General features: G+C 48.5%; 2 protein-coding genes across 2 annotated transcripts in view; both read left to right on the top strand.

Annotated features, from left to right (window-relative positions):
• The first annotated feature begins 7032 nt into the window (after positions 1-7032).
• On the top strand, positions 7033-9822 carry Cenpb (centromere protein B). Its single transcript, XM_036184368.1, has one exon. The coding sequence runs from the start codon at positions 7225-7227 to the stop codon at positions 9049-9051; it is 1827 nt and encodes a 608-aa protein (XP_036040261.1). The 5' UTR covers positions 7033-7224; the 3' UTR covers positions 9052-9822.
• A 2029-nt stretch (positions 9823-11851) lies between these two features.
• Positions 11852-11950, top strand: part of Spef1 (sperm flagellar 1) — a 4458-nt gene continuing 4359 nt past the window's right edge. Inside the window, exon 1 of the mRNA XM_036184367.1 lies at positions 11852-11950. This exon is cut by the window's right edge and continues 645 nt beyond it. The gene's annotated coding sequence lies outside the window, so the exon portion shown is untranslated.

Below are 11950 nucleotides of genomic sequence, written 5' to 3'. Positions count from 1 at the left end.
CCAGAGGTCCTGAGTTCAATTCCCAGCAACCACATGGTGGCTCACAACCATCTGTAATGAGATCTGGCGCCCTCTTCTGTATACATAATAAATAAATAAATCTTTTTTTTAAAAAAAAAAGAAAGAAAGAAACAGCATTGTGAGAATGCTCTTCTTCTAAGATTTTTTTTTTTTTTTTATGTATGCAGAAGAGGGCACCAGATCCCATGTGGTTACTGGGAATTGAACTCAGGACCTCTGGAAGAGCAGTCAGTGCTCTTAACCTTTGAGCCAGCTCTCCAGTTTTGTTTTGTTTTGTTTTGTTTTGTTTTGTTTTGTTTTGTTTTGAGCTGAGGATTGAACCCAGGGCCTTGCGCTTGCTAGGTAAGCACTCTACCACTGAGCTAAATCCCCAACCCCTTTTTTTGGTTTTTTGAGACAGGGTTTCTCTGTGTTGTTTTGGTGACTGTCCTGGATCTCGCTCTGTAGACCAGGCTGGCCTCAAACTCACAGAGATCCACCTGGCTCTGCCTCCCGAGTGCTGGGATTAAAGGCGTGCGCCACCACTGCTCGGCGAGAATGCTCTTTTCTTGCACTGTCCCCTGAAGATGATTCGTACTTATCCAAAGGAAATGTGGTGGCAGACATGGACAACAGCCACAAACAGAATTAAACATTTCCTAGAAGCCACATTCAAAAAGCAAAAGGGAAGCTCGCCTCGGTTGTGGACTCGTGGTAGGGGAGGGGTGAGGAATGAGGATCACTGAGAGTTTGAGGCCAGCCTGGGCTGTAGAGTGAGACCCTGTCTCAAAAGAACTGAAACTACCAACAACAAAAAGTAAAAAAGGTGCTTGACGTGTGTCTCAGTGGTAGGCCATTTACCTAGTATGTATAAAGGCCTAGAAGCAGTTCATAACACAGTAAAAACATAAATAAATACAGTAAAAATATGTAATTTTTATTTTTATATTTTTGACTTTAGTATTGTATTTCATGTAATGCACTAAAAATATTATTGTGCTGGTTAATTTTGTTGTCAACTTGACACAGGCTAGAGTCATCTGGGAAGAGGAAACCCAATTAGAGAATGCTTCTATCAGATTGGCCTGTAGGCAAGTCTTAGGGGCATTTTGTTGATTGATGATTGATGTGGGAGGGACCAGCCCACTGTGGAAGACCCAGGTTTGATTCCCATTATCTACATAGCAGCTCACAACTGTCTGTAACTCCCATTCCAGGGGATCCACTGCCCTCTACTGACCCACACAGACAACTAGGCATGATGCAGACATACATGTGATCAAAGCATTCATTCATGTAGTGGTTTGAATAATATGGCCCCAATAGGCTCATATATCTGAATGCTTGAGAATGGCACTATTTGCTGGAGGAGGTGTGGCCTTGTTGGAGGAAGTGTGCCACTGGGCACGGGTTTTGAGGTTTCAAAAGCCCAAGCCAGGCCCAATGGCTCTCTCTCTTCCTGCTGACTGGAGAACTCTCAGATGCTTCTGTACCATGTCTGCCTCAGTGTCACAATGCTCCTCACCATGACGGTAGTGGACTAAACCTCTGAAACTGCAGGCAAGTCCCAATTAAATGCTTTCCTTTATAAGAGTTGCCATGGTCATGGTGTCTCTCCACAGCAAGAGAGAACAGTGGCTAAGACAATACACACAAGATAAGTAAATCTAAGCAAACAAATAAAAAGCAGTATTTGTCGTTTGGGAGGCTAAGGCTGGAGAATAATAAGAGTGAGGGTATCTTGGACTAAATACTGAGTCTCTAACTCAAAAAACAAAAACAAAGCCAGGGATTGTGGCACATGACGTCAGTCACAACACTCAGATTTCTGTGAGTTCAAGGTCAGCCTGTTCTATACAGAGTTCCAGGCTAGCCAGACCTACACAGTGAGACCTTGCCTCAAACAAAACAAAACAAACCACAAAAACAACAACAAAACCCAACCAGCAGTAACAAAATATGTATGGAAAAATACCTAGAATTTTTTTCTTTGATGTACAAATTCATAGAGACAGAAAGATTAGACGTTATCTCAAGATAAAGAAGAAAGGAACAAAGAACAATGATTTCCTAAGCACAGAATCTCTGATCTGTGTGATGGAGAAACCCCACAAATGGACAGTAGTATCATGAATTAATAAATCAATACAATTAATGTAATGAATATCATAAATATAATTATTGAATGAATACTGCAAATGTAATCAATGAATACTACAAATATAATTAATACCATGAGTGTAATTAATAACTATCATGAGTGTAATTAAAAAATAAATTAAAATTGAAAAAAAGAAAATTTTTCTTTGATTATAGGTAGATCATACATGTAATCCTAACACTTGGAAAGTAGAAGCAGAAGGACCCGGAGTTTAAAATCAACCTCAACTACACACCTATTTCAAGACCAGCATCCTGTCTCAACAACAACAAGAAAGACAAAAAATTTTTTTCCAGTAGTAGCATTAGACATTTTTTTTCTTTTTTTTTTTTTCTGGTTTTTTGAGACAGGTTTTCTCTGTGTAGTTTTGGTGCCTATAGACCAGGCTGGCCTTGAACTCACAGAGATCCACCTGGCTCTGCCTCCCGAGTGCTGTGATTAAAGGCGTGCACCATCACCGCCCGGCTTTTTCATCTTCTTTTAAGGTGAGGAAAACATTCAAACCTGACTTGCACTGGTGGCTGCACGTTTCTGTAAGCTGTATACGCTGGGTAAATTGTACAGTTACAGTATATGAACTACACCATAGTTTTGTTAGCTGAGAGACCACAGGCAAATTGAACATTCCTTTTAGGACTCTCAGGTCTAGGTGCTTTGGAAGTCTAGTAATACCTCTATGGCTAGATATCTTCCATCCCACTAATATCATCTGCTCTACTCCCTTTCAGGGCCCTCCTTGTGCCACACAGAATGGTACTTACACAGCCACACACATATGCTTCTGGCATAGCCATTTCCAGACATCTGGTCTACCTGATCTTATAAGAGTATACAGGTGTTATCTTTACCCTCTCTGAAATGACTTTTCTTCTGTCATCTATGTGGCGCTCTGGGATCCCCACCTCCTTCTGTAAGCTCCATCTTTCCCCTGTCAGATTACTAGGGAACTCACAGTCCACCTGCTCTTCTGTTAGTCCAGGCTCCCTGGAGATGCAGAATAAGTTTCATACCCATTATTCTTATCTACTCCATCCTTCATGCCCATCAGTGACCTTTCCTTCTTCTTTCCTTTTTAGTTTGTATGTGTGTAAGTAAATATGCAAATATGCATGTGTGTTCTATTTTATTTTATTTTCCACTTAAATGTTTCTTTGTGTGTGTTTTATTTGTTTGAGACAAGTTTCACTATGGAGCCCTGGCTATGCTGGAACTCACTTTGTAGATCAGACTGGTCTTGAACTCATGGAGATGCACTTGCCTCTTCCTCCCAAATGCTGGAATTAAAAGTTTGCATCACTACATCTGGGATGATTTTATTTTTTGTGTAGCCTAGGTGGGACTCAGACTTGCTGTGTAGCTGAAGCTGGCCCCACATTCCTGATCCAGCTGCTTCTGCCTCCCAACTAAGATTACAGGCCTCCACCACCATGCTTAGCTCTCTTTTTTCATTTTAAAGGGTAGTATTTTATTTTATGTATATGGATGCTTTGACTGTATGTATGTCGGTGCACCACATGCAGTGCCCACAGAGACCAGAAAAGGGATTTGGGCCCCCTGGAACTAGTTAAAGGCAGTTGGTAGCTGACATGTAGGTGATGGGAACTGAACCTGGGTCTTTGGGAAGAACAAGTGTTCTTAGTTAGCTATTGAGCCATTGTTTCAGCCCAAGAGTAGTATTTCTTGTAAAAGAAAACTTTGGCTAGGCATGGTGGTATGTATCTGTAGTCTTAAGTACTCTGAACACTGAGGCAGGAGGATCACAAGTTCAAAGCCAGCCTGTGCAACTTAGAAAGATTCTATCTCAAATAGTTAAGAATAAAGGGGGGTGGTGTTTAGAGGCAGAATGCTTGCCTAGCATGTGTAAGGCCTTGGGTTCAGTCCTTAGTATTGCAAAATAAAACAAAAAAGAGAAAAGTAAAGGAAGAAGGAAGGCAGGCAGGCAAAGTGACTTGAAAAATTCAACAACATAGGGGAAAAGGTCCATCCATAGACCAGTCACCAAATATCCACTGATTATAAGTCAACATATACGAGGAGGCAGGGAGTCATATGTACAAATGTATAAAAACTCCAAAATGTAGCCAAAGTTCCCTGAAGATGCTAGGATGGTGTCCTTGGCATATGGCTCTACATTTACCTTTACACCACAACTAAGCATTGATCCTATAGGAGAAAGTTTCTCATATTTTATTCTGAACCTTGAGATTAGAAGAATGCTTTTATTTGTTTGTTTTTCTGAGACAGGATTTCTCTGTGTAGTCCTGGCTGTCTTGGAACTCACTCTGTAGATAAGGCTGGCCTTTAACTCAGAGATCCACCTGCCTCTGTCTCCTAAGTGCTGGGATTAAAGGTGTTTGCCACTATACTTAGCTTAGAAGAATGGTTTTTATATCTTGGTTAATAAAGGCCTCTACATGAGACACAAAATCAGAAGCAATAAAGCAAAATATAGCCAGAGCTACCTACTTGGAGATTACAAGTAGTTTCCTATCTAAAGATATTCTGAGCAAAGACAAGTAGCAACTGAAGGGAAATGGTGCAGTACTTATCAAAGATTTATGTTCAGAGCACATGGAGAGGGTTTGGTTTTGTTCTGATTTGATTTTTTAGAGAGAAGGTTGCATTGTGTAGCCCTGGCTGTCCTGGAACTCACTCTGTAGACCAGGCTGGCCTCGAACTCACAGAAATCAGCCTGTCTCTGCCTCCCAATGCTGGTATTAAAGGTGTGTGCCACCACTGCCCGGCTACTTGTAGCATTCTTAAACATCAGGAAAATAGGGTTGGAGTGGAACATGTGATTGGCATGCATAAGGCCCTAAGTTTGATCTTTGTGGCACACACAGGGGAAAAGACCAGAGTGAAAAATGTGGACAAAGGCTGAGAATCTCAGGATCCAACACACACATGGAAAGAGAAATGTGTATCAAAAGAGCAGAGAGTCACACTGTCTTCCCTGGCCTTGCAGAACACCACACTGACTGATTTCCAATTTTGTCTTTAACAAGTTCCTCATGAGTGTGTTGTCGGTAATTTCTAGAGCCCTTAACCTGGAAGCTCCCAGGACACTGTCCTTGGTTCTCTTTGTCTCTTGACATGAAGCTTCCTCTGGCCCTAGCTCCTCAGCCTGCCATTCTGGGATGCTGATCTTCAAGACTTTCAAAAACATGGCAACTTGACTCATCATGTCTTCATCAGAAGCCTCCCCCGAGGGCTCAAAGATCTATTCAGAAGAAGAGGTGAAAGGATTTTATGAGCCAGAGGTGGCAGACGATTCCAAGGGAACAGTGTTCTCCAGACACAACAGGACTAACGCACATATGAACTCACAGAGACTATGGCAGCATGCACAAGGCCTGCACAGATTCCAGTCAGACCAGGTCCCAGCACTGAGAGGGGGAGGTGGGCACAGGTCTCACCCCAAACCAAGACGCTGTCTGCAATTGACATCCACTGGCAGAGGGAAAAGCAGTTTTCTTCAATGGAGTGTCACTGGGTATATCAATCACATTCCAGGGCAGACTCCATGCCCAGGAGTAGTTCAGCAACACAAAATGAACTCAACAATATTTTTGTAGGCTTTTTGTCTCATTTTGCTTGAAAAATGTTTGGGCATTTTTCACCTTACTGGTCCTTTGCATGTTTATTTTGATTTCTGTTATTGTAGGGCTATGTGTGTATGCGTGTTTCTTGGGTTGTCTGGTGTGGTGGCACATGCTTTTTAGTCCCAGCACTGAGAAGGCAAAAGGCAGGTGAATCTCCATGAGTTTGAGACCAACCTAGTCGGCTCAGAATTCCAGGTCAGCCAAGGCTACATAGCAAGACACTGCTCATAAACAAACAGGCAAGCAAAACACTACAATGCACACACAGTCTTAAGGGCTCATCACTTTCATGTGTTTGGTGCTGCAGGAAGAAGTTTTTAGATTTATTTGTACAAGCCAGGCGATGGTTGGCGAATGCCTTTAATCTCAGTACTTGGGAAGGCAGGCGAGTTTGAGGCCAGCCTGGGCTACAGAGTGAATTCCTGAACAGCCAGGACTGTTAAACAAAGAAACCCTGTCTCAAAAAACCAAAAGAAAAAAATTCATCTGTACATATGTATATGTACATACATATTTTTGTAGTTGAATTTATGACGACGTGCATGGAAAAAAAACCCACTGATACCTGATGTTATTAGTGTTTTTGGATTGTGGATTACTAGACATTTTAAAACATCTTTAGCACCATCAAATGGATTTAAATTCCATGTTATCTTTACAATAACCTAAATGTGTAACCATAGATTGGCCTTCTCACATTTGGAACAACTCACACCATTAAAATACATATTAGGGGGAAAGACCCGGCATTTAAAGAGTACTGGCTGCTCTGGCTGAGAACCCGAGTCTGGTTCCCAGCACCCACATAGCAACTCACATCCACTTGTAATCCTACTCTAGTCCGACACCCTCTTCTGGTCCGCTCGGGCATCTGCATGCAGGTGTGCATACACACAGGCATTCATACACATGCATAAAGACAATTACTTAAAAAGAAGCATATAGGCAGTGGTGTTTACACACAGTGAAAATCCTAATCGCTTGACGCCAGCCAGTTAAAACGCAGTCTAAGCAGCCTGATGCCAGCTGGCCGCGTCTGGAGCAAAGAGCAGAAGCGAGAGCATCAAAACGTCCTTTGTGCCACTGTCCAGGTGTCTGTGCGTTTTGTCTCCGCAGATGACCTTTCCCGCGCGTGGCCGAGGCGCACGGTCCGGACCTCAGCGCCCCCGGCGGCGGGTCGGGGCAGCGTCGCGGGGTAGGGGAGGCGGCGCCCAGCGTCCCCGCGCTTCCCGCGAGATCCCGCGCGCGCTCCGCCCCGCGCCGCGCCGCGCTCCCCGCTGGGCACGTCCTGCCGCCCGCGCCGCCCGCGCCGCTTGCCACCGCCCGCCGCCGCCCCGCGAGCCGCTTTGTCTCGGGCGGGGCGCGCGGAGAGGCCGCCAGGTGCCCCCCGCCGCGGGCCCGGGCCCCCCGCCCCGGGGCGGCGACGGCGGTGCCGGGCCCCGGGGCGGAGGGCGCGCCGGGATGGGCCCCAAGCGGCGGCAGCTGACGTTCCGGGAGAAGTCGCGGATCATCCAGGAGGTGGAGGAGAACCCGGACCTACGCAAGGGCGAGATCGCGCGGCGCTTCAACATCCCGCCGTCCACGCTGAGCACCATCCTGAAGAACAAGCGCGCCATCCTGGCGTCGGAGCGCAAGTACGGAGTGGCCTCCACCTGCCGCAAAACCAACAAGCTGTCCCCGTACGACAAGCTGGAGGGGCTTCTCATCGCTTGGTTCCAGCAGATCCGCGCCGCGGGCCTGCCGGTCAAGGGCATCATCCTGAAAGAGAAGGCGCTACGGATAGCGGAGGAACTGGGCATGGACGACTTCACGGCTTCCAACGGCTGGCTGGATCGCTTCCGCCGGCGCCACGGTGTAGTGGCCTGCAGCGGCGTGACCCGCTCCCGGGCGCGAAGCTCTACCCCCCGGGCCCCAGCGGCACCTGCCGGCCCAGCCGCGGTGCCCTCGGAGGGCAGCGGGGGCAGTACACCAGGCTGGCGCACGCGGGAGGAGCAGCCGCCGTCGGTGGCCGAGGGCTACGCCTCGCAGGACGTGTTCAGCGCCACCGAGACCAGCCTGTGGTACGACTTTCTGTCCGACCAGGCCTCGGGGCTGTGGGGAGGTGACGGACCGGCTCGCCAGGCCACCCAGCGCCTTAGCGTTTTGCTGTGCGCCAACGCTGATGGCAGCGAGAAGCTTCCCCCGCTGGTGGCAGGCAAGTCCGCCAAGCCCCGAGCAGGCCAAGGTGGTCTGCCCTGCGACTACACTGCCAACTCTAAGGGTGGAGTCACCACCCAGGCCCTGGCTAAGTACTTGAAAGCGCTGGACACCCGAATGGCTGCAGAATCTCGTCGGGTCCTTCTGCTGGCCGGCCGTCTGGCTGCCCAGTCCTTGGACACGTCGGGCCTGCGGCACGTGCAGCTGGCCTTCTTCCCTCCTGGCACCGTGCATCCATTGGAGCGAGGAGTGGTCCAACAGGTGAAGGGCCACTACCGCCAGGCTATGTTGCTCAAGGCCATGGCGGCACTCGAGGGTCAGGATCCCTCAGGCCTGCAGCTGGGCCTAGTGGAGGCCCTACACTTTGTGGCTGCGGCCTGGCAAGCGGTGGAGCCCTCGGACATAGCAACTTGTTTTCGCGAGGCCGGTTTTGGAGGTGGCCTTAATGCCACTATTACCACTTCCTTCAAGAGTGAGGGAGAGGAAGAGGAGGAGGAAGAAGAGGAGGAGGAGGAAGAAGAAGAAGAGGGTGAAGGGGAAGAGGAGGAGGAGGAAGAGGAAGAAGAAGGGGAGGAGGAAGAAGGAGGGGAAGGAGAAGAGGTGGGAGAGGAAGAGGAGGTAGAAGAGGAGGGTGAGGTCGATGACAGTGATGAAGAGGAGGAGGAGGAGGAAGAGGAGGAAGAAAGCTCCTCTGAGGGTTTAGAGGCTGAAGACTGGGCCCAGGGAGTAGTGGAGGCCAGTGGTGGTTTTGGGGGTTACAGTGTCCAGGAAGAGGCCCAGTGTCCCACCCTCCATTTCCTGGAAGGTGGCGAGGACTCTGACTCAGACAGTGATGAAGAGGAGGAAGATGAAGAGGAGGATGAGGAAGATGAAGAAGATGAGGATGATGATGAGGATGGTGATGAGGTCCCTGTACCCAGCTTTGGGGAGGCCATGGCCTACTTTGCCATGGTCAAGAGGTACCTGACCTCCTTTCCCATTGATGACCGTGTTCAGAGTCATATCCTACACTTGGAACATGATCTGGTCCATGTGACTAGGAAGAACCACGCCAGGCAGGCGGGAGTTCGGGGTCTTGGACATCAAAGCTGAGCTGCTGGACCTAGCTGTGCTCCAGCCCAGATGGGCAGCACCTGCCCAAGGCAGAGAACTCTGGCAGCTGCTGGAGATGGCTGGAGGAGTCCCCGGGCCTTCAGTAATGCTTCGCCTGGCCCTGAGACAGACCCAGGGGCTGAGGTCTGCCTCTCTGCTATTGCCTCTTTCTCAGAATCCTGTTTCCTCCCTATTAGTCCCTGGGCTCAGGGCACTGGGTAGGTGGGGAGCTGTCCGGTGCTACCACACCATGCCATCAGTGGGCTAGACCACAGCAGCAGCCAGGGACAGGCCCTGGAAGCTCTTGGCCAGAGAGTGCCTCTCCCTTTGCCACCCAACCAGGTCTTTGGTGGGGGGGATCCCAAAGCCATTCTGGAAAGGGCTCCAGAGGAAGGTCCAGCCTAGGCGCCCACAAAACTAGCTTCCCCCCGCCCCCTCCTGCACCTCTAGGCTGCCTGAAGAAGCACAGTGTAACTTAGCCTGCCTCTGCCTGCTTTCCACCTCCCTAATTCCCTTTCTCTGGCCCAGTCTTTGGCCCTTGGTTTTCTTTCCAGATTGGAGATCCCCAAGAGGCCCTCTTGGGGAGTGACAGCAGGCACCTCCAATCTGGGCAGCTGCAGGCCTTGTGCCTCATCCTCTGCAGGCCCCCATCCTGGGCAGAGGGGCCTGGGGCTGGGCCCAGAGTCCAGCCATCCAGGTGCTCCCTTCCCAGTTTGAATTCAATAAATCTGTCCACTCCCCTTTTGTGGGAGTGAATGTTTTAACAGCCAAGGATGCATCCTTCATGGTCTGGGCTTGCGTCTGTCTTGGGGGACACATCCTTTCCAGGTTCCCCTTGGTTCCTGTTGTAGTGGGACATGGAAGCAAAGTTTGAGCAAATGGCCGTGACTGGGGTGAATGGCAGGCAGTGACACCCGCATAAATGTTTGAGAATTCTGAGGAGGGAGGGTCTTTAGTGTTATATCTTTTGATAGACTCCAGGAACCCTAGCCTTAAGCTCCTTTGGTGTTAGTGAGAAGCTCGGGTCCTGGACCAGTAGAGAGGGAGCCAGGAGTCTGAAGGGGCAGGTCAGGCCTTGTGCACCTGATGACCAATCCACCGAAGCTAGTTAAAGTTCTTGCCGGGGTAGATGAGAATGATAAAGTGTTGGGACTGCTGTGGGCCAGGTTGGAGATGGAGAGGCATACAAGGCACCCTTGTTTTATCTTCATAGGGAGTTCTTTAAGTAGTTCAAGGGATTGGCATTTTCAAGTCTGCTAGTCTTCACCTTTGAGGACAGTGACAGGAAGGTGAAGTTACTAGGAAACATTGCACTCCCATGAATTGGTAGCTCATTGTGCAGGGCCACTCCCCCACTCCAGTCCAAAGGTGAGGGCATGTCCTTCTTTCAGAGCCCAGCCCCTCCCCTCATGGCTCTCCCTTACTGGGGCCCGAAGGTTCCAGCCAAGGAAAGACCTGCATAGGGTAGGTAACTCTGAGTCCCAAACCGGTTTTCCTACCTTTCTTCGGGCTGGCATATTACCTCTGGTAATTTCCCAACCCCTAACATACCCTAGCCACCAAGTTCTCCCAACACTGGAATGTAAGGGGGTGGGGGATGTCCAAGTCATCCATTGTGCCTTGTTTGACCTGGGTGTGGTTCTTTCCAAAAAGACTGGCCATAAATGTTTGGGCCTTTTGTGTTTCTGACACTAGGAGATTATCTCCAAGCCTTGAAAATTAGTTGTTCTTGTTTGTTTGTTTTTTTTAATGTAAGTTTTTTTTTATATTTGTACTGAGGTAGGGATGCACTCAGCCAATAGCAACCTAGGCAAGAGCCTCATGCTGAGCCACACTCCCCCCCCACCCTTGAAAGTTTTGAAACAAAGTCAAGCAAAGGACTTGGGATTTCATTTGGCATCTACCCCTTTCTCTAATTGGAACTTTGGAGGAGGAGACCAGAAAGTCTGGGCCTGCTCTGGAGTAAGTTGGAGGGTGCAGTGACCTTTTCTCTAGATGCCCCTGGACAGGTCTTTTAACTCAAGTACCAAGGCAGATCACTCTGATCTGTCTCCTGCCACAAGAAGCTCTTTTACTGGTCCCAGTGTTTAACACAAGCTGATGCTAATAGGGTCCATTTTTTTGTGCTAGGTGTCAAACACTCAGATGCCCTTATGAGGTAACAAAACCCACGACAGATAGGCAGAGAAGTTCAGTAATGTGCCCAAAGCCACACCATTAGCCTGTTGGAAGCAAACTTTCTCTTCAGGCAGGCTCTAGAAGTATTCCTTTAGTACTTTGTATTCCTTCATTAAGGAGGGACCTATGTTCCTAACCCTCCTGGTTGCAGAAATCAGTTTTCAGTCCATCATAGAGTAGAAGAAGATGATGGGTATGATGGTGTCTGTTAAAGCTCTTGCTTTCCTATATACAGCTGACTTCTTATCTCCAATCCCCATACAATTACAGGCCGCTTATACTTTTTTCCCCATTTTGTAAATTTCTTACCAAGTAGATTGCACCAAGTAGATGAGAACTGTCTGTTTCACAAAGGAGGAAATAGGGTAAAGGAATTAAATGACCTTGCCCAAGAAAATGGCCTTGAGCTGCTCTCCCTGGGAATCTGGGTTACAAATTAAATGTCCCAGTAGGATACATTGCTGGAGTGAGGAAATGGCAGTGACCCTAGGTCTACAGAGCTTTGGGGAGGGAGCTAGTGAGGAAGCACTGTTAAACAGCTTAGGGGCAGGAGAGATGGTTTAGTGGTTAAGATCACTGGCTGTGCTACCAGAGGACCCAGGTTTGGTCCCCAGCACCTATATGGTGGCTCACAACCATCTGTAACTCCAGTTCCAGGGGGATCCAACACCTGTCCTGCAGGACTCAAGAACACACGTGGTACACAGATACACATACAGGT

Source organism: Onychomys torridus, chromosome 4 (genome assembly GCF_903995425.1).
Source record: "Onychomys torridus chromosome 4, mOncTor1.1, whole genome shotgun sequence".
Classification (NCBI taxonomy): domain Eukaryota; kingdom Metazoa; phylum Chordata; class Mammalia; order Rodentia; family Cricetidae; genus Onychomys; species Onychomys torridus.
The sequence above is the reverse complement of the archived record's forward strand: the minus strand, read 5'-3'. Positions and strand labels throughout refer to the sequence as shown.

Bases quoted from the DNA above. Each gene is read 5' to 3' on its own strand.
- Cenpb (XM_036184368.1), top strand. From the start codon at position 7,225: ATGGGCCCCAAGCGGCGGCAGCTGACGTTCCGGGAGAAGTCGCGGATC.